This window comes from Nicotiana tabacum, chromosome 12, assembly GCF_000715075.1.
Source record: "Nicotiana tabacum cultivar K326 chromosome 12, ASM71507v2, whole genome shotgun sequence".
Classification (NCBI taxonomy): Eukaryota; Viridiplantae; Streptophyta; class Magnoliopsida; order Solanales; family Solanaceae; genus Nicotiana; species Nicotiana tabacum.
Window position 1 is genome coordinate 123,844,942 of NC_134091.1, and position 24,388 is coordinate 123,869,329.

Consider the following 24,388-nt stretch of genomic DNA (forward strand, 5'->3'; position numbering starts at 1 on the left):
GATCATTTGGGTCATCACATTCTCCGCCTCTAAAACAAACGTCCGTCCTCGAACGGAGTTAGAAAAAGTACATGAGCTAGAGAAAAGGTGTGGATATTTACTCCGCATGTCTGACACGGACTCCCAGATAGATGTCTCTACCGTCTGACCTCTCAATTGTACTCGAACTGAAGGATAACTTTTTGACCTCAGCTGTCGGACCTGCCGGGCTAGAATAGCCACCGGCTCCTCCTCGTAAGTCAAATCTTTGTCCAATTGGACTGAGTTAAAATCTAACACATGGGACGGATCACCATGATATTTCCGGAGCATAGACACATGGAACACCGTATGAACCGCTGATAAACTAGGTGGTAATGCAAGCCTGTAGGCTACTTCACCCACCCTTTCAAGAATTTCAAAGGGTCCGACATACCTAAGGCTCAACTTGCCCTTCTTTTCGAACCTCATTACACCTTTCATAGGTTAAACCCGGAGCAATATTCATTCTCCAACCATGAATGCAATATCACGAACTTTACGGTCGGCATAACTCTTTTGCCTAGACTGAGCTGTGCGAAGTCGATCTTGAATAATCTTGACCTTATCCAAGGCATCCTGTACCAAATCGGTACCCAACAACCGAGCCTTTCCTGGTTCAAACCAACCAACTGGCGATCGGCATCGCCTTCCGTATAATGCCTCATATGGAGCCATCTGAATGCTCGACTGGTAGCTATTATTATAAGCAAACTCTGCAAGTGGCAAGAAACGATCCCAAGAACCTCCAAAGTCTATAACACAAGCGCAAAACATATCTTCCAATATCTGAATAGTGCGCTCTGACTGTCCGTCTGTCTGTGGATGAAATGTTGTACTCAACTCCACCCGCGTGCCTAACTCACGCTGTACAGCCCTCTAAAAATGTGAGGTAAACTGCATACCTCGATTTGAAATAATAGACACGGGCACACCGTGAAGGCGAACAATCTCACGAATATAAATTTCAGTTAACCTCTCTCAAGAATAAGTAACTGCCACTGGAATGAAATGGGCTGACTTGGTCAACCTGTCCACAATGACCCAAACTGCGTCAAATTTTCTCTAAGTCCGTGGGAGCCCAACAACAAAATCCATAGTGATACGCTCCCACTTTCACTCAGGAATTTCTAACTTCTGAAGCAAACCACCAGGTCTCTGATGCTCGTACTTAACTTGCTGACAATTCAGACACCGAGCTATACGTGCAACTATATCCTTTTTCATTCTCCTCCACCAATAATGTTTCTGCAAATCTTGATACATTTTAGCGGTACCTGGATGAATAGAATACCTGTAACTGTGTGCCTCTTCAAGAATTAATTCACGAAGCCCATCCACATTAGGCACACAAATACGGCCCTACATTCACAGAACCCCATCTTCCCCCATAGCAACATATTTGGCATCACCGTGCCGCACCGTGTCCTTAAGGACAAGTAAGTGAGGATCATCATACTGCCTCTCTCTGATGCGCTCATATAAAGAAGACCAAGCGACTGTGCAAGCTAGAACCCGACTGGGTTCTGAAACATCTAACCTCACAAACTGATTAGCCAAAGTCTGAACATCTGCAGCTAATGGCCTCTCACCAACCGAAATATACGCAAGATTGCCCATACTCACAGCCTTTCTACTCAAAGTATCGGCCACCACATTGGCCTTTCCGGGGTGATAAAAAAATGGTGATATCATAGTCTTTCAATAACTACATCCATCTTCTTTACCTCAAATTAAGATCCTTTTGTTTGAACAGATACTGGAGTCTACGATGATCAGTAAATACCTTACACGAGACACCGTAGAGGTAATGCCTCCAAATCTTCAGCGCATGAACAATGGCTGCCAATTCTAAGTCATGAACAGGATAATTCTTCTCGTGAACTTTTAACTGACGCGACGCATATGCAATTACCTTGCCATCTTGCATTAATACTGCACCAAGCCCAATGTGAGATGCGTCACAATATACCGTATATGATCCTGAACCTGTGGGTAATACCAACACTGGCGCTGTAGTTAAAGCGGTCTTGAGCTTCTGAAAGCTCAACTCACACTCATCTGACAATCTGAATTGGACACCCTTCTGGGTTAGTCTGGTCAATGGGCTTGCTATAGATGAAAACCCTTCCACGAACCGACGATAATAACCTGCTAAACCCAGGAAACTCCAGATCTCTGTAACTGAAGTAGGTCTAGGCCAATTCTGAACAGCCTCATTCTTCTTAGGATCCACCTTTATTCCTTCTGCCGATACAACATGTCCCAAAAAGGCAACTGAGTCTAACCAAAACTCACATTTTGAAAATTTGGCATATAACTGATTATTCTTCAAGGTGTGAAGCACACTTCGAAGATGCTGCTCATGCTCCTCTCGACTGCTAGAGTAAATTAAGATATCATCAATGAATACAACCACAAAAGAATCCAAATAAGGCTTGAACACCCGATTCATCAAATCCATAAATGTTGCTGGAGCATTTGTCAACCCAAATGACATCACTAAGAACTCGTAATGCCCACACCGAGTCCGAAAAGCTGTCTTAGGGACATCAAATGCCCTAATCTTCAACTGATGGTAAACATATCTCAAATCAATTTTCGAAAATACCTTGGCACCCTGAAGTTGATCAAATAAGTCATCAATTCTTCGCAACGGATATTTGTTTTTGATAGTGGCCTTGTTCAACTGCCGATAGTCTATACACATCTGTATCGAGCCATCTTTCTTCTTTACAAATAATACTGGTGCACCCAGGGCGAGACATTGGGTCTAATGAATCCCTGATCAAGCAAATCTTGTAACTGCTCTTTCAATTCTTTCAATTGTGGCCGGGCCATACGGTATGGTGGAATAGAAATGGGCTGAGTGCCCGGAGCCAAATCAATACAAAAGTCAATATCTCTGTCGGGTGGCATCCCCCACAGATTTGCAGGAAATACTTCTGAAAATTCACGAACAACTGGTACTAAGTCCATAGAAGGGACATCCGCACTGGGATCGCGAATATAAGCCAAATAGGCTAGACATCCTTTCTCTACCATACGCCGAGCTTTCATATAAGAAATAACCCTGCCGGCAGAGTGGACAGGAATTCCTTTCCACTCTAACCGAGATAACCCCGGCATAGCTAGGGTCACTGTCTTGGCATGATAGTCCAATATAGCATGATAAGGAGACAACCAATCCATACCCAAGATGACATCAAAATCTACCATATCGAGAAGTAAAAAATCTACACTAGTTTCAAGATTACCAATAGTAACCACACACGAACGGTGGACATGATCTACTACCACAGAGTCTCCCACCGGTGTAGATACATACACAAAATCACTCAGAGAATCACAAGGCACAACCAAATATGAAGCAAAATAGGAGGACACATAGGAATAAGTAGATCCTGGATCAAATAGAACTGAAGCATCTTTATGGAAAACTGGAATAATACCTGTGATCACAACATCAGATGACTCGGCCTCAAGCCTAGCTAGAAAAACATAAAATCGGGGCTAGGCACCACCACTCTGAACTGCATCTCTGGGACGGCCTCTAACTGGCTGGCCTCCACCTCTAACGGTCTGACCTCCACCTCTAATGGCCTGGCCTCCACCTCTAGCTGCCTGACCCCTACTTCTAGCTGGCTAAGCAGGCGGTGAAGCAACCGGTGCCGGTATGATGGCACGAGAATCTTGCCGAGATCTGTTGCTCGCCAATCTAGGGTAATACCTCCTGATGTGACCAATGTTCCCACACTCATAACACCCATCCTGATGCCATGGCTGCTGAAGCTGAAGCTGACCCAAATGGGCCGGATAACCACTGTAGTAACTCTGGAGTGGTGGTACACTGATAGGAGCTAAATGTGCACTGAATACTAGCTTTCCAGAGTAAGGCATAATATGAACGTGACTCCCTGAAGCATCGAGAGATACATGAAGTGCTGAATGAAATGGTCTGGGAGGATGACCCCTACCACCACTGAAACCACCGAACTGACGAGGCCTCTTATCAGACCTCTGCCCTCTCTTCTGTGAAAGAACCATCTCGATCCTCCTGGCGACATTAGCATCCGCCTGAAAAGAAATCTCACTTCCAGTTTCCTTGGCCATCTGAAGTCTGATGGGATGAGTGAGTCCCTCAATAAACCTCCTCACTCTCTCTCCCTCCGTAGGTAGTAAAAGGATAGCATGATGGGCCAAATCCACAAAACAGGACTCATACTGAGTAACAGTCATATTGCCCTGCTGTAGAAGCTCAAATGTCTTGCGGAATTCCTCTCTCAGTGTGATAGGGAGGAACTTCTCCATAAATAGCTGAGAGAATTTCTCCCAGGTAACTGCAGGTGATCCGACTGGTCGGGTTAATGTATAATCTCTCCACCACCTCTTAGCGGAACCCGTCATCTGGAATACCGCAAAATCAACTCCATTGGTCTCAACTATACCCATGTTCCGCAGCACCTCATGGCAGCGTTCAAGATAATCTTGTGGGTCCTCAGAAGGTGTACCACTGAAATGAACTAGAAAGAGCTTAGTGAACTTATCCAGTCTCAATAAGGCCTCAAAAAATATGGTGGGCCTATCACCGGTCTGTGCCGCAATAATTGGCTGAACTACCCCAACTGGCGGGGCTGCTGGAGCCTAATTCTGGGGAGCCATCTGCTCCGGGGCGGGAGTAGTGGGAGTTTATGCTCCTCCCCCAGCCTGTGAGACGGCTGGTGCCACTGGAAATATACCATTCTGGGCCACACCCTCCATAAGACTCACCAATCGGACTAGAGCATCCTGAAGCACTGGAGTGGCTATGAATCCTTCCGGGACCTGAACTGGTCCAACTGGTACATTCTGAATTGGGACCTCCTCCTGAAGGTCTATCTGAGGTTCTTCAATAGGTGCAGCTGCTCGAGCTCTGTACTGAGCTCTACCTCGGCCTCTGCCTCTACCTCAGCCTCTAGCACGACCTCAGCCTCTACCTCTACCCCTGGCCATAGTTTCCACCGGGGGTTCTGGCCCCTATCCATCGGTAGAGGTATTACGTGTTCTCACCATCTGCGAGAGAATAAGAATAGAATGGTTTAATCATCGATGATAGAATAAAATCGCACGACAGAATAAGAAAAAAGTTATATTGTTCCTAAACTTCATAGCCTCTAAGAGATAAGTACAGACGTCTCCGTACCGATCCTTCAAACTCTACTAAGCTTGCTCGTGACTCGTGAGACCTATGTAACTTAGTGCTCTGATACCAACTATCACAACCCTAAATTCCCACCTTCGGACCGTGATGGCGCCTAACATTTCACTTGCTAGGCAAGCCAACGTTAGAATAATATTATATATTTTAAAATAATTTTTAAATGTATTAATAACAAGGAAACAAATGCGGAAACAAAGTTTGAAATATAGTGAAATAATCCATTAAATAACGGTGTCTAAATATCATCCCAGAATTGGTGTCACACGTGCACGAGCTTCTAGAATAAATACAAATAAAGGTCTGAATAGAGTAAAGCTGTCTGGAAATAAACACACAGCTAAAGTGAAATAGACATGGACTTCAGAACTGCGGACGCCATGCAGTTATACCTCAAGTCTCCTCCGAGTAGCTGAAATCCGAGCAAAACTATAACATGCCGCTGGGACCAACTCCAAAATCTGCACAAGAAGTGCAGAGTGTAGTATCAGTACAACCGACCCCATGTACTGGTAAGTGCTGAGTCTAACCTCGACGAAGTAGTGACGAGGCTAAGGCGGGTTACTTACATTACCTGTACGCAATATTAGATACAACAACAATAATAGAAATAAATCAAGTAACTCATTTCTAATAATTGAAGCCAACTCAGCAGTCATAACCAATTATCATTTCCATCAATTCAGTTGCAGCGTGCAACCCACTCTCACAATATATTCACATTCAATTCTGTTGCAGCGTGCAACCCGCTCTCATAATATATTCATTTTAATCAAGTCTGTTGCGGCGTGCAACCCGATCCTCCAATATGGACTTTTAATAAGTCTGTTGTGGCGTGCAACCCGATCCTCCAATATTGACTTTTAATAAGTCTATTGAGGCGTGCAACCCGATCCTCCAAAATTAACTTTTAATAAGTCTGTTGCGGCGTGCAACCCGATCCTCCAATATATTTATTATAATCAATCTTGTTGAGGCGTGCAACCCACTCCTCCAACATGGACTTTTAATAAGTCTATTGTGGTGTGCAACCCGATCCTCCAATATTGACTTTTAATAAGTCTGTTGTGACGTGCAACCCGATCCTCCAATATTGACTTTTAATAAGTCTGTTGCGGCGTGCAACCCGATCCTCCAATATATTCATTATAATCAATCCTGTTGCGACGTGCAACCCGCTCCTTCAACATATTCATTTACCAATCAATTCTTATAGAAGAAATTCTCCAATAAACGCAACAATTAATATAAAATCGTAAGACAACAATCATACAACAATTATAATTTAATTATGAAACAAACAATGATAATTAGCAATTTATTATAGAAATCAGGGAGAAAATGGGCTGTTTAGTATTTAATATGCTAAATGTCAAATAACAATTAAAACACATAATTCAAATAGAATGTAACAATTAATGCAGGAATTCAAAAATTAATATCTTGACAAAGAATAAGGGAGAAACAATCATTATAATAATTAATTTATGATTAAAAATAATTTATGATTTTCAAGTAAACATGCAAATAATTAATTTGACGACCTATAGACATTCGTCACCTCGCCTATATGTCATTCACATGCAATTCACATAACAAATAATTTTAGGGTTCTATTCCTTCAAGTCAATGTTAACCACGACACTTACCTCGCTTTGCAAATTCTAATCAATTATTCAACCACAACTTTTCCTTTTAAATTTGTCTCTAAAAGCTTCAAATCTATTCACAAACAATTTAATATACTCAATACGAATCATAGGAATTGATTTCATATGAATTTATAAATTTTTCGGATAAAAATCCAAAATTTATTAAAATATTTGGTAGTGGGACCCACGTCTCAAATCCCGAAAAAACTTATGAAATTCGAACACCCATTCCGAGACGAGTCCAACCATACAAAAATTATCCAATTTTCGATAACAAATGGACCTTCAAATTTTAAATTTTCGTTTTTGGAAGATTTTAGAAAAATCTGATTTTTCCTCCATAAATTCACAGATTCATGATATAAATGAGTATGAAATCATGAAATATAATCAATATAGGATAAGAAATATTTACCCCAATATTTTTCCGTGAAAATCGCCCAAAAATCGCCTCTTGAGATTTTAGGTTTTGAAGATTTGGGAAATGAATCAAAAATCCCTTCCAAAAGTTATTTTGTTCAGCTGCAGGTGTCGCAATTGCGACCTGAGCTTCGCAATTGCGAAGCGCGCAAATGCGAAGGATTCATCGCAAATGCGAGAACCTTCACATTTTCGCTGCCTTCGCAAATGCGAAGATTATGTCGCATTTGCGACAATTGGCCCTTCGCAATTGCGAAGATAAACTCGCAATTGCGAGAACTGCTGGCCTAGGATTTTTTCGCAATTGCGATAAAAATCTCGCAATTGCCATGCCTGCTCGGTTCGAATTTGCGATGCGTGATCTCGCAATTGCGAGATCAGAGGCCTGCAACAGGTTCAGTTATACCAACAAAATTTTCTAAGTTCAAAACATCCTGTGGCCTATCCGAAACTCACCCGAGCCCCTCGGGACCTTATCCAAATATCCCAACAAGTCCAGTAACATAATACGGACTTACTCGGGGTCTCAAATCACATCAAATAACATCAAAATTACAATTCGCACCTCGATTCGGACTTTGAGTTTTTAAACTTTTCAATTTGCAAACCTCGTGCCAAAACATATTAAATGAATCCGGAATGACTTCAAATTTGGCACACGAGTCATAAATGACATAACGGAGCTGTTCAAATTTCCAGAATCGGATTCCGGCTCCGATATTAAAAAGTCAACCCCGTGGTCAAACTTGGAATCTTGAGCCTTAAATTGCTGGTTCCGTTAAATGGTCATAATTTGATCTAGGGACCTCCAAATTAAAATCCGGGCATACGCCCAAGTCCCAAATCACGATACGGAGCTACCGAAACTGTCAAAATACTGTTCCGGATCCGTTTACCAAAAATATTGACCAAAGTCAATTAAGTTGAGTTTTAAAGCTCTATTTCACATTTTTAATCCATTTTTTTCACATGAAAACTTTTTGAAAAATTTTAAGGACTGCGCACGCAAGTCGAGGAATGATAAATGGTGCTTTTCGAGGTCTTAGAACACATAATTACTTAATAAATTTAAAGATGATAATTTGAGTCATCACAAGGCGATTAGGCGTGTAAGAGAATTATCACTTATTATGCTAAGCCAAACACTTAAAATATGATTGTGAAAATATTATAGCTAAATGCGGAAATATAAACTAACCTAGAAAGCAAATAAAATAATCAATGGCTACAAGCATGGATGCATTGGGAATTACACTTAAGTAACGATCCAATGTATTTCACGATTTTATAAATATGAGCGAGTTTATGTTAATTAGCCTCGAGTAATAATTCTAGATTAGCTTCTTCTGAAGACTAATAAGACTTCCTAATTGAATTATCCCTAAAATAATTAAGAGATTGAGCACACCTGAATATGGCTACAAGTAGTTCAATCCTATCCCTATGTATAATCTATAAAGTGAGGGTTAAAGCCTCAAGTTCTTGTTAATTAATATTTCTCAACCCCAAATTATCTTTCCCAAAATTAATTTGAAGTAAATGGGCGAGTCCTAGGGTTAGCTAATCCCTTTGAAAACATTAAAGAACAAGAATAATTAAAGAAACAATAACTCACTTCATAATAAATAAAAATTATTTAATACATAAGCACAATAAGATATTTAATCCATATTTTAAATATGAATATTCCCATAAACAAGATTCAAGTATTGAAAAAATACTACACACTTAAATATACAATACAAAGCAAGGAAATGAAGAAATGAACATAAATGGGTAAGAAATTCTCAATCAAAAGCTTCAAATCTTCAAGACCCAAGTGTGTGTGCGAGAACCCTATCTCCAAAATTTGTCCTCTCTTGTCAAGATGCTCAAAAATAAGCCAAATGATATGCCAAAGATATCTTTCCAATAAGCTAGGTCGTGTATTAAAGGGTTTGGGGCCAAAAAGTGTGAAACTACAGAAGTACCCAAAACTGAAGCGCGATCTTCGCATTTGCGAACAATGATATTCCCGTTGACCATCGCATTTGCGATAAAGACTTCGCATTTGCGAAGTTTGACTGTCCGGTTTGACTTCGCATTTGCGAAGTCCTTTATCGCATTTGCGAAGACTGCTTGCCTGGGTGAACTTCGCATTTGCGAAGCTCTTTCTCGCATTTGCGAGGACTGCTTGCCTGGGTTGACCTCGCATTTGCGAAGCCCTTTTTCGCATTTGTGATCACTGCTTTCTTCGCATTTCCCACATCTGTGTAGCAATTGCGACATCTGAGGCCATTTTCCAAATTTTCTTCTTTTCAACTTCTTTTTGACTTTTTTTTTACTTTGTTTCTTCATGATCACTTCTAAATCACATAGAACCTATAAAATAGAAATAAACGACATTAAACACATGATTTTATCACTCAAACTTAGCAAAAATATAAGCTTAAAGACAAGATAAGTTGGTAAAATATCAACTTATCATCGGACCAGATGAAATCCCGTTGGAGTTTTAGAAGAGCGCGGGCAAGGTAGGCTTGGAGTAGCTCACTAGGTTATTTAATGTCATTTTTAGAACTAATAAGATGCCCAAATAGTGGAGGTGGAACATGATGGTTCCTGCATAGGGAGAGAAAGAAGGACTTGCATATGGTATTCGTCGACTTAGAAAAGGCGTATGATAAAGTTTCGAGGGAGGTTTTGTGGAGATGTTTATAGGCTAGAGGTATACCGATTGCCTACGTTAGGTTGATTAAGGACATGTATGATGGAGTAAAGACCCGAGTGAGGACGGTGGGTGGGGACTTAGACCATTTTTCGGTTATGATAGGGTTGCATCAAGGGTCGGCACTCGGCCTTTTTTGTTTGGTCTGGTGATGAACGTAATGATGCGCCACATCAAAGGCGATGTGCCATGGTGCATGCCATTTACAGATGATATTGTATTGATTGATGAGACGCAAGACGGTATGAACGTGCAATTAGAGGTATGGAGACAGACCCTGGAATCTAAATGTTTCAAGTTGAGAAGGACCAAAACAGAATACTTGGAGTGTAAGTTCAGTGGAGAGACTCAAGGAGGGGAAGGGGAGGTGAGGTTGGACTCGCAGGTCATCCATAGGAGAGGGATTTTTAAGTACCTTGGGTCTATTATTCAGGGGGATGGGGATATTGATGAAGATGTCACCCATCGTATTGGGGTGGGATGGATGAAATGGAGACTCACTTCCGGTGTTTTGTGTGAAAGAAGGTGCCACAGAAACTTAAGGGTAAGTTCTACAGAGTGGTGGTTAGACCAACGATGTTGTATGGGGATGAGTGATGGCCAGTCAAGATCGCTTATGTCCAGAAGATGAAGGTATCAAAAATGAGGATGTTGAGATGGATGTGTGGGCACACTAGGTTAGATAGGATTAGAAATAAGGTTATTTGCGACAAGGTGGGTGTGGCCCCTATTGAGGACAAGATGCGGGAAGCGTGACTTAGGTGGTTTGGTCATGTGAGGAGGAGGAGCACAGACGCCCCAGTGAGGAGGTGCGAGAGGTTGACATTGGAAGGCATACAGAGAGGTAGAGGTAGGCCAGATAAGAGGTGGGAAGAAGTGATTAGGCAAGACATGACGCAACTTCAACTGACTAAGAACACGACCCTTGATAGGAAGGTATGGAGGTTGAGGATTAGGGTAGTAGAGTAGGTAAGATAGAGTGTTCATAGCAGTAGTATTGGCACATAATCTCATTTTTTATTGGTAGTACGTTTTTATGACTAACCGTTATTTTTTTCATTGTTGATCACCTTACTATCTTGTTATTTTTATTCTGCTTTTATATATCTTTTTGCTACTGTCCTTTCTTGTTTATATTTTTATTAATGTGGTGCTTATACTTTATGAGCCGAGGGTCAATTGGAAACAATCTCTCTATTATCACAAAGTAGGGGTAAAGTATGTGTACACCCTTATCACGACCCAATCTGATGGGCCATGAGGAGTGCCCGAGTCCTACATGTCGGACACCCCTAAGCATGCGTCTAATATATAAACATGAATTAAGGGTAGATCATGAATAACATATGTCATTAAACTGCTGAATTACGTGAATAACGTACGTGAGGAGAACATGCCCAAAAGACATATATACAGGTACATGCGGAATACGGTAGGGAGAGCCGACAAGGCTGCTACAAATAACTATATATCCAAAACTGGAAACTGACAAGGCCACACACTATCCAATTATACATGATTGTCTACATACCTCTAATAGAGTGTACAACTATATAATGGATGGTACTGGGCCCCGTCGTACCCATATCTACCTACCAAAAATAGCGTACCAAAACTAGTAACAGCTCCAGATCAAGTGGAGAACACCAATTCTCGCTGATCAAAGATCCTAAAAAAGAAGACCGTCAGCCTGTCTACCTGCACTTGCGGGCATGAAACGCAAAGTCTCTAGTAAAAAGGGACGTCAGTACGAATAATGTACCGAGTATATAAGGCATAAAAATTAGTACATAGAAGACATAAAAGAAACATGGAGTAAAGGAATCCACCTGTAAGTCTAAATAACTTTGTGAACCCTGAAATATTTATAAGTTCATGCATGTGCGTATAAATGTCGTATCATGCATAGGTATATGTATACATAACATCATCAAGCTTCTAAGGGCATCCCGTCATATCATCTCGGCCTCTGTGGGAGAAATCATCAACATATACTAACTGATCAGGTGGTGGTGCGTATATAATGCAGTAACCTTTTTCCATATACCATATACGCATAATATATGTGTATATAACGCCATATGGTCATGGGTCAAGGTACATATATAAATGAATGAAATGCATAAGAAGTGAGTTAATAAGATTTCTAGGAATGTCATAAACTCGATATATCTTCGGATAAATTTTATCAATTGCGTATTTTTCTGAGACCCATGAATAGAAGATATAATAATAAGACACATGAAAATTCGAGAACATAGGCATCCCTAGTCCTTCTATGAATAGAGGTATTTATGAAAGTTGTGCGTTTGCTCGTTTCTTTTGTATCGTATGAATCATACCAAAAGGAAAGAAGGGACAATCTTAACATACCTGATCCGATCCTTTTGACAATCCCTCTAACACCCGTCAATCGCGACAAAACACATAACGACGAGATCGAAGTAGGGAAAAATCCGTATGATATTCTTGAGAAAGATTATACTAGGCTCCCCTAGAATTGCAAATCTCGTTGCTATTATGTAATATAATCTCGTATGAATTTTGTTGTGGAAGATCTATTACTTTGTAGATTGGATATAAGCATCTCTCTTTGTGAATTTGAGAGGTCTTTTACCTTAGTGGGTGTGGGCCCCACTTAGGTGATGACTTAGCCAAAAAAATCTCTAAATGTGTCACCTTGTTATGTGAGTAAAGAGTCACTAATTAGGCTCTGATCCATATGTAGCTTGTTGCCACATTTGGGGGGGGATCTACATTAAGCTTATCCAAGATTCTAATTAATTAGTTAATCTCCCACTAAAAATCAATAATTACTCAATTATCTACATAATTAAGAATTATCTCAAATTACTTAAAATACTACTAAGTTTTAACATACTTATACACCTTACTATCATGGCCATGTGGTACCTTGTATGGCACTAGTCCACAAATATCGGGTATTATAGCTCGGATCATATTTTATCCCAAATTGATAAACTTCAACGAATACTCATTCTTTGATTCGTTTACCCTCTAACCTTTACGGCGCTTACTTATCGCCTGTTATAAATAGCATAAATGCTTATAACCTAAAAAATAATCTCATTCTCGAGTCTATGTCGATTAACTTACGACGAAACTTTAACGTTTGAAAACGCGAAATGTAACAACACTACCCTCCCATACCTCACGGTATTGGATAATACTGGGTATGTTGTTATTGTTGATTATTACGGGGCAAAAGTGATGGAAGCAATATATCTTGCCTATAATGATTTTGACCATGACCACCCTGGTATAAACTTTCTCTTTGAAAGATATATTTACCATATGGATGTGATGAATATGTGATAGTACAAAATTAATTGAGTGTTCTCGAAGAGCCAATTATTACTATTTTGGATAAATAAAACTGGTTATTAATAATGTATTATGTCGTAGTAAGTCTCAAAAAAACTTATTGAGTTTCTAAAGTATTCACAAAAGCGGTTGATTATATTGATACTATAAATAATGAAAAGATTTAATATCTTCTATTACTACAACTTATAACGGGAAAATATGTATGTGAAAAATTACCCGCTTTATTTTTCAGTTTGTACTATACAAATAAAAGAATGCTACAATAAAGTAGAAGTTTATTGATATAAAAACTCTTATCATAATAAACTTGGTATTTATTGATAATTGCACACGTCATGGTATAAACCTAGAGTTTATCAATATTAATAATTTATCCAGTTGGCATAATTGATTTAGCCATGTCAATTTAAGTATGATGCGCAAAAATAAAAGAGAATTCACATGATAAATATTATAGAACTAGAAAGTTCTTTACGAATTATCTTATGTTGTTTGTTCTCATTAATTAATAGACCAACTAAAACTGGGGTTGAATCCCATGAATGCTAGAAATATCAAAGGTGAATATGAGCTCATTCACCTACCATGTATACCACATAAGATGCATCTATGAGATGGTTACATGTGCGATTATTATTAACCTGCAACATGATGTTTGCCAGATAATTTGCTCAATAATTTAATTTAGAGCATATTCCAGATTTTTTTATTTAGGATAGTTCATCTTGATAAGTTGGTTTACATCACAGTTAGTTTAGCAAAATAATTTATTGAGTGTCTTCACTTAATAGCTAAACTATTGCTTATGAGAACAAATTTTTTATATATATATATATATATATATATATATATATATATATATATATATATATATATATATATATATATATATATCAGTTTACACGTTATATACAAAAGTATATTACATTCTCCCTTCACAAGTGGTTCAGGGTCATGAACCAAATAATTTCATCTTATTATTATTGATGTCTGGTGTATGTTTTGATTAACACCATAACACACAAAGGTGGATTTTCAAAGTTAAGGAAGCAAGTTACTTTTTCTAACATGAGGGGGAGACAGGATAAACAGTTGGGAAAAAAGTTGCGTGGAATGAATTATCCTTTTGTATATGTAGATCCTCGAATAAGATAATATGAACTTGAAATTCATAAAAAGATAATTCATCTGCAATATATTACAAAGCATGCCAGATACATTTGCTGACCCAAAGCAAGTAACAATATTCTCACTGAAATTCTCCTATTAGAATAAGTCCTAGAAGGACAAAATCTATGGTACGCCTAAAGCGTATAAACAAATCAGTTTCAAATAAACTTCTTGATAAGGAAGATGAGCAAATGATCATAATAAGGAGGCAAGTGATCTAGAAGATCACATGACATAACACTTCATAAAATCTCAGGAGAGATTCAAGTACCTGGAAATATGAATGAAGAGATTTTTATGGAAAAAATATTGAAATCGATATAAATTGTCCGTCGACTACATCTATGATAACGTTAAATATATATATGAGGATCTTAAGTCTGGAGAAATAATTCAAGTAGAATTAGTTTCATACGAAAGATATGTAGTTCAAACACTTGAAAGTATAAAGTCAATGGTGTGTGCAATCACTTTTATCTATCTTATATGTCTCGCATGACATGAAAACTTAATATGTATCTAACGTCGATTCGTATGGCTTATATGACTTAGCTTATATAACAATCCCTAAATGATTTAAATCACTTAAATCATATACAATTCTTGGTCCTGAAGTACCTCATCATAAAGTGAAATGTGTGCACATATGTATCTTGCTATAACTATAAGCATGAAAATGTGATAGCGAGATTTTTTTAATCTATATGGAGATATTAAAAGGGACATTCCACGATATTATATGAAGACATTACATATTTATCAAGAATGATGATTTCAAAGTGCAACATATTCATTCAAGTTAATATGGATGGTTTGTTTATCAAATATCCACCAATGATATTTTGAAGATGATGCACAAGATTGGAATGCGAAGGCTCAAAGAAGTGAATTGATGTTCTCATCACTGGGAGTTAATACGCGTTGTACTCCTTTTCCCTTATAAGGTTTTGTCACACTGGGTTTTCCTTGTGAGGTTTTTAACGAGTCAACCAAAAGGCGTATTTCTAAACATGTGTACTCTTTTTCCTTCTCTGATTTTTTTTCCACTAAGTTTTATTTTAGTTAAGATTTTAACGAGGCACATTATCTGTTGGATAGACATTCAAGGGGGAGTGTTATAAATAGAATTGTATTTAAGGTGAATGTCTATATTTTAGAGAAATTTTAGGGTTTGTTACTTTGTGGCTAAGTCACTTTTTTCCTATAAATAAAGGAGTTCTATTCCATTATAATTGGTCCCAAATCAATAAGAATCCCCTCTCTCTACTTTTCTCTGCAATATTCTTCTTCTCCTTTTATTGTTTCATAACAATTCTAAAATTTTATATTATTAAGAGAATGATAATTTACAATGTGATTAATTAAAGTGACATATTAAACGTAAGCAAAATTAGGACAAAGCTAATAAAAGTTGCAATGATTTTTTTTTGAATTAACAATATATATGTAGTGAAGTATGAGGTTAAGCCAAGTGGCATATTGAGAAATGCGACTCGGCACTTTTAAGACAAGTTTTAAATAAATTTTAAGACAAAATCTCATATAAATTAACAAGATTAGGACAAAATCTAATCTAAATTGTTCAAGAAGTGTTTATATAATAAAAATTTTATTTAAGAAATATTCTCTCATTAATTTCGGACTAAGTGACAAACGAAATAAGTGAATTTGGACTGATTTTCCTTCATGATATATTTCCAACTTAGAGCTTAGTTTGTGTGATATTATCCTTTTAATTTAGGTGCTTATTTAATAACAAAATATTTATTTTGACTTATATGATATATATGTAGCGTCATTATTAATTTATATTTATATTCTAAAATTTTTATATTATTAAAAGGAGGGTAATTTGTAATGTGGTTAAGCCAAGTGACATATTAAGAGTATGCCACATAGCAAAATTAGGACAAAGTTAATAAATTGCAACAATTTTTTTAATTAATAAATTATATTTATATATCTATATCCATAACCATGTTCATATCTATATCTATATACATAAAATAAGAGGATAATTTGTTATGTGGTGAAATCAAGTGGCAAGCTAATGAAAAGTCATTTGACAATTTTAGGATAAATTAATAATTAATACTTATGCGCATATACTATAGATAGGACCACGAAAGTCTTACTAGATAGAAAAAATATATAATTTTGATAACAAACTAAAATTTAAAAATATAAAATAAATGTCCCATGTAGGTAATTTTACTAACAAAAATTAAAAATTCAATTTGTATCTTGAAACTAATAGAGAAAGAGAGTTTAATTGCACGTAGTACAAAAGCAAATACTATAAGAAAACTCAATAGATTTGGAACATAACAATTAAAGAACTAATGTATTAATATTTTGATCATAGGTAAAATATTACTGTAATAAACTAATTAAATTTTGTTAGTAGGGAAGAGAATATATAAAGAGAAAAATAGTGATAGTGTGAGGATATTTATACTATGAATTAATTTAAATAAATAAATAAAATAATTAAATAATATAGTATTATTGATATATTTAAATGATAGAAGAGTTTCGAATAAGAGGATAAAGTGTAAAAATACATTAAATTTTAAGATTTTTTTTATATTTATCGATGATTATTAAAAATATAATAACCAAGACATTAAGTTAGTTGGTGAACTAATAAAAAATCACATGACAATATAATAATATTAAGTAATGGGTAATACAATAACTATAAGCAAAGAACAAAAAGAGAAAAAAGTAGAAGGATAAGACATATTTGAATATGAGATATAAAATAAAGTGGTAGTAAGAATTTTATTAAAATAATAATATTTAATATGCTCGAACAAGATAGATCTCAACGTTACATGTTTAGGGGGCGTTTGGACATAAGAATTGTGAAATTTCGGAAAAAAGTGATTTTTTTTTCAAGTGAAAGTAGTATTTGAAAATTAGAGTTGTGTTTGGATATGAATACAATTTAAAACTGTTTTTGAATTTTTACGAGTGATTTGAAGTGAAAGTTTTGAATGAATACAATTTGAAATTGTTTTTGAATTTTTATGAGTGATTTGAAGTGAAAGTTTTGAAAAATAGTTTTTTGGAGTTTTTAAAATTTTTGAAATTCATTTTCAAGTGAATTTTGAAATTTTCATGGCCAAGCAGTATTTCCGGGAAAAAAAAGTAAATTTTTTTCAAAAAAAGTAAATTTTTTTTATGGTCAAACGGGCCATTAGTATTCTTTAATATTGACCGCATAACGAAATGGAAGTATAAAATGAAGGGATTATGTTGTTACAGATTTAAAAAGAAAAAGAAAACATGTACTAGATTTGAGATATGATTTTATGTTCTCTTTTTAATTAATAATCTAATAATTATCTATAAATTTTATGCGAAAGTTTAAATACTAAGGTTATTTGCACGTAAGCTAAATAATCTAAATTATAATTTGACAATGTCTAATACTAGTTTAATATAATGGCGTTTGGGAAACATAAAACGGGTGGAGTCTACACTGGAAACTGAAATTAGAACTCTACGAAGAGAAGAGAAGAGAAGAGTAGTGCTTAGCAATGGCGTCATCGTCGAGCAGCGTCTTAACGTTCAAGCTCCACCCGCTCGTTATACTAAACATATCGGATCACTACACTCGGGTCAAATCTCAGTCTCACTCCTCCGCCAACGACGGTGCCGATTCCTCTCCGCCACCACCGCCTAGGGTATTAGGTTGCGTTATCGGCGTACAGAGAGGCCGCACTGTCGAGATATTCAACAGCTTCGAACTCCTTTATGATCCCTCGACTCACTCCCTCGACCGGCCTTTCCTCGAAAAGAAGCAAGAACTCTGTCAGTTTTTTCTTTCTCCAAACAATGAATTTACTACATTTTCATAACTATTTTAAATTTGTGTTTTTTTGACCTCGCACGGTAATTGATAGGTGGAAAACAGATCCAACAGTGTATATTTCATGTTGGAAAATAGTCAAACTGAAAATTTCAAGTTGCACAACAGCTTGCAAAAATTTGAATTTTTGTTTTCATACATTGAAACAGACGATTTTTTTGCAGAAAAAATTCAGTTTCGCTAATCAATTTGAAAACCACTTTTGCCAGTTTTTGAACACCAAAGTTGCTTTTTATTCAGCTCTGCAGACTGCCACTACTTAAAAGCACTTGTTTTTTCCTAAAAGCTTGGCCAAACACCTCAAGTCTCTATAGAATTAAGCAACTTCTTTAAAAAATAAGCACTTTTGGCTTCCAAAAGGCTTAGCCAAACAGGCTATAAGGGTTATGTTGTTGATATAATTGATACTAATGGTGTCAATTTTGGAGCAGATAAGAAGGTGTTTCCTAATTTCTATATACTGGGGTGGTATTCAACTGGGAGTGATGCTCAGGAATCAGATATGCACATTCACAAAGCTGTGAGTTTTTTCTCTTTGCTTAAAATAGTGATTATTTATCCATCAGTTCCATTTTATGTTAAGACGTGTGATTAGATATGGGATTTATATTACTTAGATATTACCATTGTGGCAGTGAAGGGAGCCTTGGGGTAACTGGTAAAGATGCTGCCATGTGACCTCCTGGTCACGGGTTCGAGCCGTGGAAATAGTCTCTTGCAGAAATATAGGTTAAGGTTGCGCACAATAGACTCTTGTGGTCCGGCACTTCCCGGACCCCGCTCAAAGCGGGAGCTTAGTGTACCGGGCTGTCCTTTATTACCATTGTGGTAGTGAAATAAAATATTAATGTAATTGTTCAAAAGTTAGTTTGATAAAAGAAGACATCAGACCAAAGTTTAAATTTTTGAATACTACAGTGACCAACACCTCAGTACGAAACAAGTTGGGGTCGGTTAATCTTCACTAACCATGTTTCTCCATTTAAATTCACATCAGACCAACGTTATATAAAAATTATGTCATAGAAATTTGGACAAGGAAGTATTGTCTTATATTCAGTTAGTATCTTTTTATGTTTTTCTTTTCTTTTCTGTTCTGTTGTGTTTGCTCAGTAATTAGGAGGTGAGGCTGAGCATTAACTATGCATAGTATATCTTTTTATTTATGTATTTGATTCTTCATTATCTAGACCTTAATGTCTATACATCTGGGCACATGTATTCACTCCCGTCAATTGTATATCTTCCTGATGAAAAAACGGACTGGGTTTACCTCCCAATTATTGGATGGATTACTTAATTGAAATATCTGCACTAAGGTCATCAACCGCAACAACCTTTAGATATTAGATAGTGGAGCATATGTAAGGCTACAACTAATTAACCAGATGTAAAAGACATTTATTTTTCACTAGATTATTGATGAAACAACACTATGAATGTGAGAGAGGATGCTTATCTGAAAAGGGTAAAAGATGCCTATAATACTATGATGCTTTTCAGGAGGCTATAGCAGAAATGACTTGTTTTAGAAATGAGTATGTGGTATTAATTTTGTTTGTATTAGGTCAGGTTAAGTTGCAGAAATTGAGAATAGGATAGGGAAATTGGACACTACATGGAGGGTACGGCCTGATACTTCTGTGGATAATACCTGTAAAAAAGAAAGGAATTAAAAAAAGTGGAAAATGTAGTGGATTAATACTGTTCATCTATTCCTGAGGGAATATATTTTTCTTTGACAAGTCATTCTTGGGGTAAGTTATCAATGGCACATTAAGGAATACACGCTAACACCCATATCACTGGAAAGCTCTCTTAATAGGCCATCCAGTGATATATATGAGATACCATAGCATCACACTTTCTAGGAGTGCCTTTTGGCTAATAGTATTCTAGCCACTTGTCAAGTGCAAGGTTTAGTGTTTGAATGTTCCTTTGGAAAAAAAAAATTATTTTTATGATGTTCTTAATGATCTTAAAGAATGTCTTGAGGACGCGAGTTATAAATAATGGTATGAGGGAAAAGCAGCAAAACCTACCCATAACTCTAGAAAAGACTGAAAAATAGTAAATAGTTGAAAGCAGAAAATTTCAATCCATAAGCTGGCAGCGTCCTCTATCAAAGCACTGACGCAGCATATATTTAGTTTGGGCAATAGGAACTGAATTAGGAACTGACTGAAGCATATTGCATATATTATGCTGACTGTGCGTTGGGGAATGAGCTACATGTTTGCTGCATGCTTCTTGTATAAAAGAGAGTGTTGTAAGCTAATTCATTTTGCATGCTCATCATTGTATTTTCCTTGAGATCTTCTGAATTCTTGATGCATACTTGTTCTTTGGGCAATACTAGCTACCTATTCTGTTGAGACATAGAAGCCCTAGGAAACCAGGTTATACAAATTTTGGGCGGTGCAGGAAACTGCCTTGTAGTTATGCTTGCTGTCATGAAAGGGAAAAGGGATTACAATGTCGATGCTAATGCTGTCACACTTTGCTTGGTGACTAGGTCCTGACGTGAGATATCCCATTCATTTAAACTGTTGTAGTGTTGTAACATCTCCTTTTCTAGAACTTGTGGAGAATGGCATCAAGGCCCATGATTCAAGTATAACTTGATCCTGCCCTCTGGATGAATAATTTACGTTTACCTTTTCCTATAGAACATTGTTTATTCCTATAGTTTTTGTCGAGCCGTGACGATAGCATATTTTCTTGTATCAGTTGATGGATATCAATGAAAGTCCTGTCTACATTCTTCTCAATCCTTCTATCAGTCGTGCACAGAAGGACTTGCCAATCACTATCTATGAAAGTGGTGCGTATATATTTTATTTGTCATGTTACAGGTGCTCCATGATTAAACTTATTCTTTTGTGCTTGGTTTTGAAGAAAACAGAAAGGAGAAACTAAACAGTTAAATTTTGTTTGCACAAATTAGTTTTATATTTCTGGGTAGAAGATAACATATTTTATACAGAGCCTTCCACCATGGCCCTCATATTTGTTCAGACACTTTAATGTTTTTGGGGGTTATGCCCTGTGCGAGAGACCATGATTAAGAAGTTCCAATTTGAACTTCTTCTTGTGTCCATCTTTAGTCCCTTCCAGAGCTATTGACGCTATGAGAATTTACGATTTATTATTTTTTTTGGGTTTTGGAACTATTTATTGATATTCGAAGAGTTGCACATCATTGATGGCATCCCACAGCTTATTTTTGTCCAAGCAAGCTACACAATAGAGGTATCTCCCTATTCATTTATCTTGTCATCTTTTCCACAAGTTATTGGGAGCATCTAACAAATTCTTCTCACTTGCAATACCTGACTTCTTACTAGACGGTTGAAGCTGAACGGATTTCTGTTGATCATGTCGCACATCTTAAACCATCTGATGGAGGCTCTGCTGCAACTCAGTGTGAGCACCTTTAACTTCATTTGTCTTCTCAAGACTCTAAGCGTTTACTGATTTTTTAGCGGCTCCCTAATCTTTTAGTGGCACGATTTGCTTATTGTTTAACTTTGAGTTCTCTTTGTGCAGTGGCTGCGCACCTTACCGGCACACATAGTGCCATCAAGATGCTGAACAGCAGAATTAGAGTGCTACAACATTATCTTCTTTCTATGCAAAAAGGTATCCATTTTTTGCTAGAAGTTGAAACTACATTCTGATTGGTCGAAGAAGCTCCTTATAGTGGAGAAGATGCTTCTGAATTTACTGGGAGAGGCTCACCAGGAAATAAATTTTTTAGTGTTACAAGCTAAGACGTATATTTTGCATCTGAATATCTATGATGCTTAGATAGCCTCATGAACTATCCATTCAGCATTTTAGCCTCATGAACTAGTCAAGCAGCGTGAAACTGATTTTGGAGAATGTTAATCTCACAAACTTCTTCGACAATTAACATGGAAATGGAAGATAAGTTTTTTTCACGGGGCAGTGGCTCTAGAATTTTAATGTTTTTCCTGCTGTGAATGTAGGTGAAATCCCTTGTGAGAATTCATTGCTCAGGCAGGTCTCCAGTCTTTTAAGAAGATTACCAACAATTGAGTCGGAGAGATTTCGAGATGATTTCTTGATGGTAGGTGTTCTTTGAGCTTGTTATTGGAGTTGACCTGTTTTAAGTAAATGTAGCCTATTAGTACTCTTTTTTTCCTAGGGATGTTTCTTTATTTGCAGGATATTCTTTAAAGAGTTTTCTAATAAGACCTTCGTCAGCTTCAAATAATTACTAGTGTAATTCCGATGCTGAGTGGAAATTGCTAAGTAGACATTTTCATATTTGTTTTAGGTGCGCCAATCAGCTTTTGCCACTTTCTGATTCTATTGTTTTATTTTCTCTTTTCTTATGTGCAGGAATATAATGACACATTGTTAGTTAGTTACCTGGCCATGTTCACCAACTGCTCTAGGTATGATGTCAGGCTTCTTGCGCTTGTAAAAGTAGTTTCTTACGTTAACTCTTCTTCCATTTTTCTCCTTTTTGCTTTTCATTGATGAAGAACTATCCAAGATTATGTAGATAATAGGGCCAAAATTCAGATAAAAATGGTTTTGCTGAAGTGTGATTATCTCAAGTGGGACTGCAGAATAAAATTGAGGTGAACTGTGAAGCACCCAAGGGTGTGGTTAATGAAGTGGGTTAAGAACCACAAGGTCTCAGGTTCAAGTCCCAAAGAAGTTAAAAACACTAGGTGATTTCTTCCCATCTGTCCAAACCTTGATGGACAGAGTTACCCGGTTCCTGTGCTGGCGGGAGGTAGCAAGTACTCGTGGAATTAATCAAGGTGTGCGCAAGCTGATCCGGACACCACGGTTATAAATAAAAAGTTGAGGTGCACTATGGGTGTGAAACTTTCATTCTTATTCTTGACTTGAGACCTTCCCGGAAATATGGGCTGCAGAATAGACATGTGGTTAACTGAAGATGGCGCTCGTTAATTTTTTTTCCTTTTTTTCCGGTAAGTGGTATCTGTTAAGGTCTTAGTCTTGGTTTCCGCTTTATTGTGGAGATATTCGTGAGACTGTCAGGAGTGTTTAACAAGTGGCTCCCTAAAAACATATATGGAAATTCAGACTATTTTTTAATTATCTCTGCCCTGGAAGTACACCTGTACTGTTTCTAAAGTCATTATATGTTCCTAACTTAAGAATTTGGTGAACATTTGCTTTTCAAAGAAAAACAAAAATTGGTGATCGTTCGTGTTTGGATGATTTTGCGCTATTTAACAGTTCATCTCTTGAATGAGTTCTTCACATCTTAAGATGGTATTCTTGAATGAGTTCGACAAGCGGGAGAAACAGTTCCTTTTGCCATATCTTTTTTTTTTTTTTTTTTTTTTTTGTTGTTGTTCAAATCCTGTTTACTAGAGTCAAATATAATGGATCTAATATTTTTCTTTTTTCCTGGTTGCAGTACAATGAACGAGTTGGTTGACAAATTCAACACTGCATATGAGCGGCATAGTAGGAGGGGTGGTAGAACTGCTTTTATCTGAAAGTTGATATATCTCCAGTATTGCCTTTTTGCGCGCTGTCTTTCCCGCTGTAGTTGCAGCATCTGCGAGTTTTGGTATCCCATTCATGAAAATTTAGGAATCATTAAGTAGCTTTGTTTTTATTTTGCCTCCCTTTAGCGTTAGCCTGCCCATTTCTTTGATTCTTGTGGTGCAAATACAATCATAGATATAATAGAAAATGACAGGATTTTGGGGACAGAAGCTATTTATATTTGGAAACGTTTTTGCAGAACATGTGATAATTTTAAGGGGAAAGGTTAAAAATTGCTTATGTACTATACGAGATTGAGAAAGTTTACTCTCCGTTGTACTTTGGTCTATTCATACCGTCGCGAAAAGTCTCAAATCTGCCGTTCCTACCAACAGTCCTTTAGCTGGGATTGAAAATTTTGCCTTTTGTTGACTGACTGCCAAGGTGGACATTTCTCTCTATTTTTTGTCATTGTCTTCTTCATCACTTAAAGCAAG

The 24,388-nt window shown here is 37.0% G+C and overlaps 1 protein-coding gene across 1 annotated transcript; it reads left to right on the forward strand.

The window, feature by feature from the left end:
- Positions 1-17,973: 17,973 nt before the first annotated feature.
- Positions 17,974-24,221, forward strand: LOC107828906 (COP9 signalosome complex subunit 6a). The gene is made up of 9 exons (XM_016656295.2): positions 17,974-18,331; positions 18,821-18,909; positions 21,120-21,213; positions 21,580-21,641; positions 21,737-21,815; positions 21,939-22,031; positions 22,382-22,482; positions 22,758-22,813; positions 23,818-24,221. Exons 1-9 carry the CDS (start codon positions 18,058-18,060, stop codon positions 23,897-23,899), a joined length of 930 nt encoding a protein of 309 aa, XP_016511781.1. The 5' UTR covers positions 17,974-18,057; the 3' UTR covers positions 23,900-24,221.
- Positions 24,222-24,388: the final 167 nt, after the last annotated feature.

What these genes read in the sequence shown, in the direction of transcription:
- LOC107828906 (XM_016656295.2), top strand. Translation starts at nt 18,058, where the DNA reads ATGGCGTCATCGTCGAGCAGCGTCTTAACGTTCAAGCTCCACCCGCTC. An exon ending in AGGCTCTGCTGCAACTCAGT is followed by an intron (nt 21,816 to 21,938) that starts GTGAGCACCTTT and finishes CTCTTTGTGCAG; the next exon opens with TGGCTGCGCACCTTACCGGC. An exon ending in TTCGAGATGATTTCTTGATG is followed by an intron (nt 22,483 to 22,757) that starts GTAGGTGTTCTT and finishes TCTTATGTGCAG; the next exon opens with GAATATAATGACACATTGTT.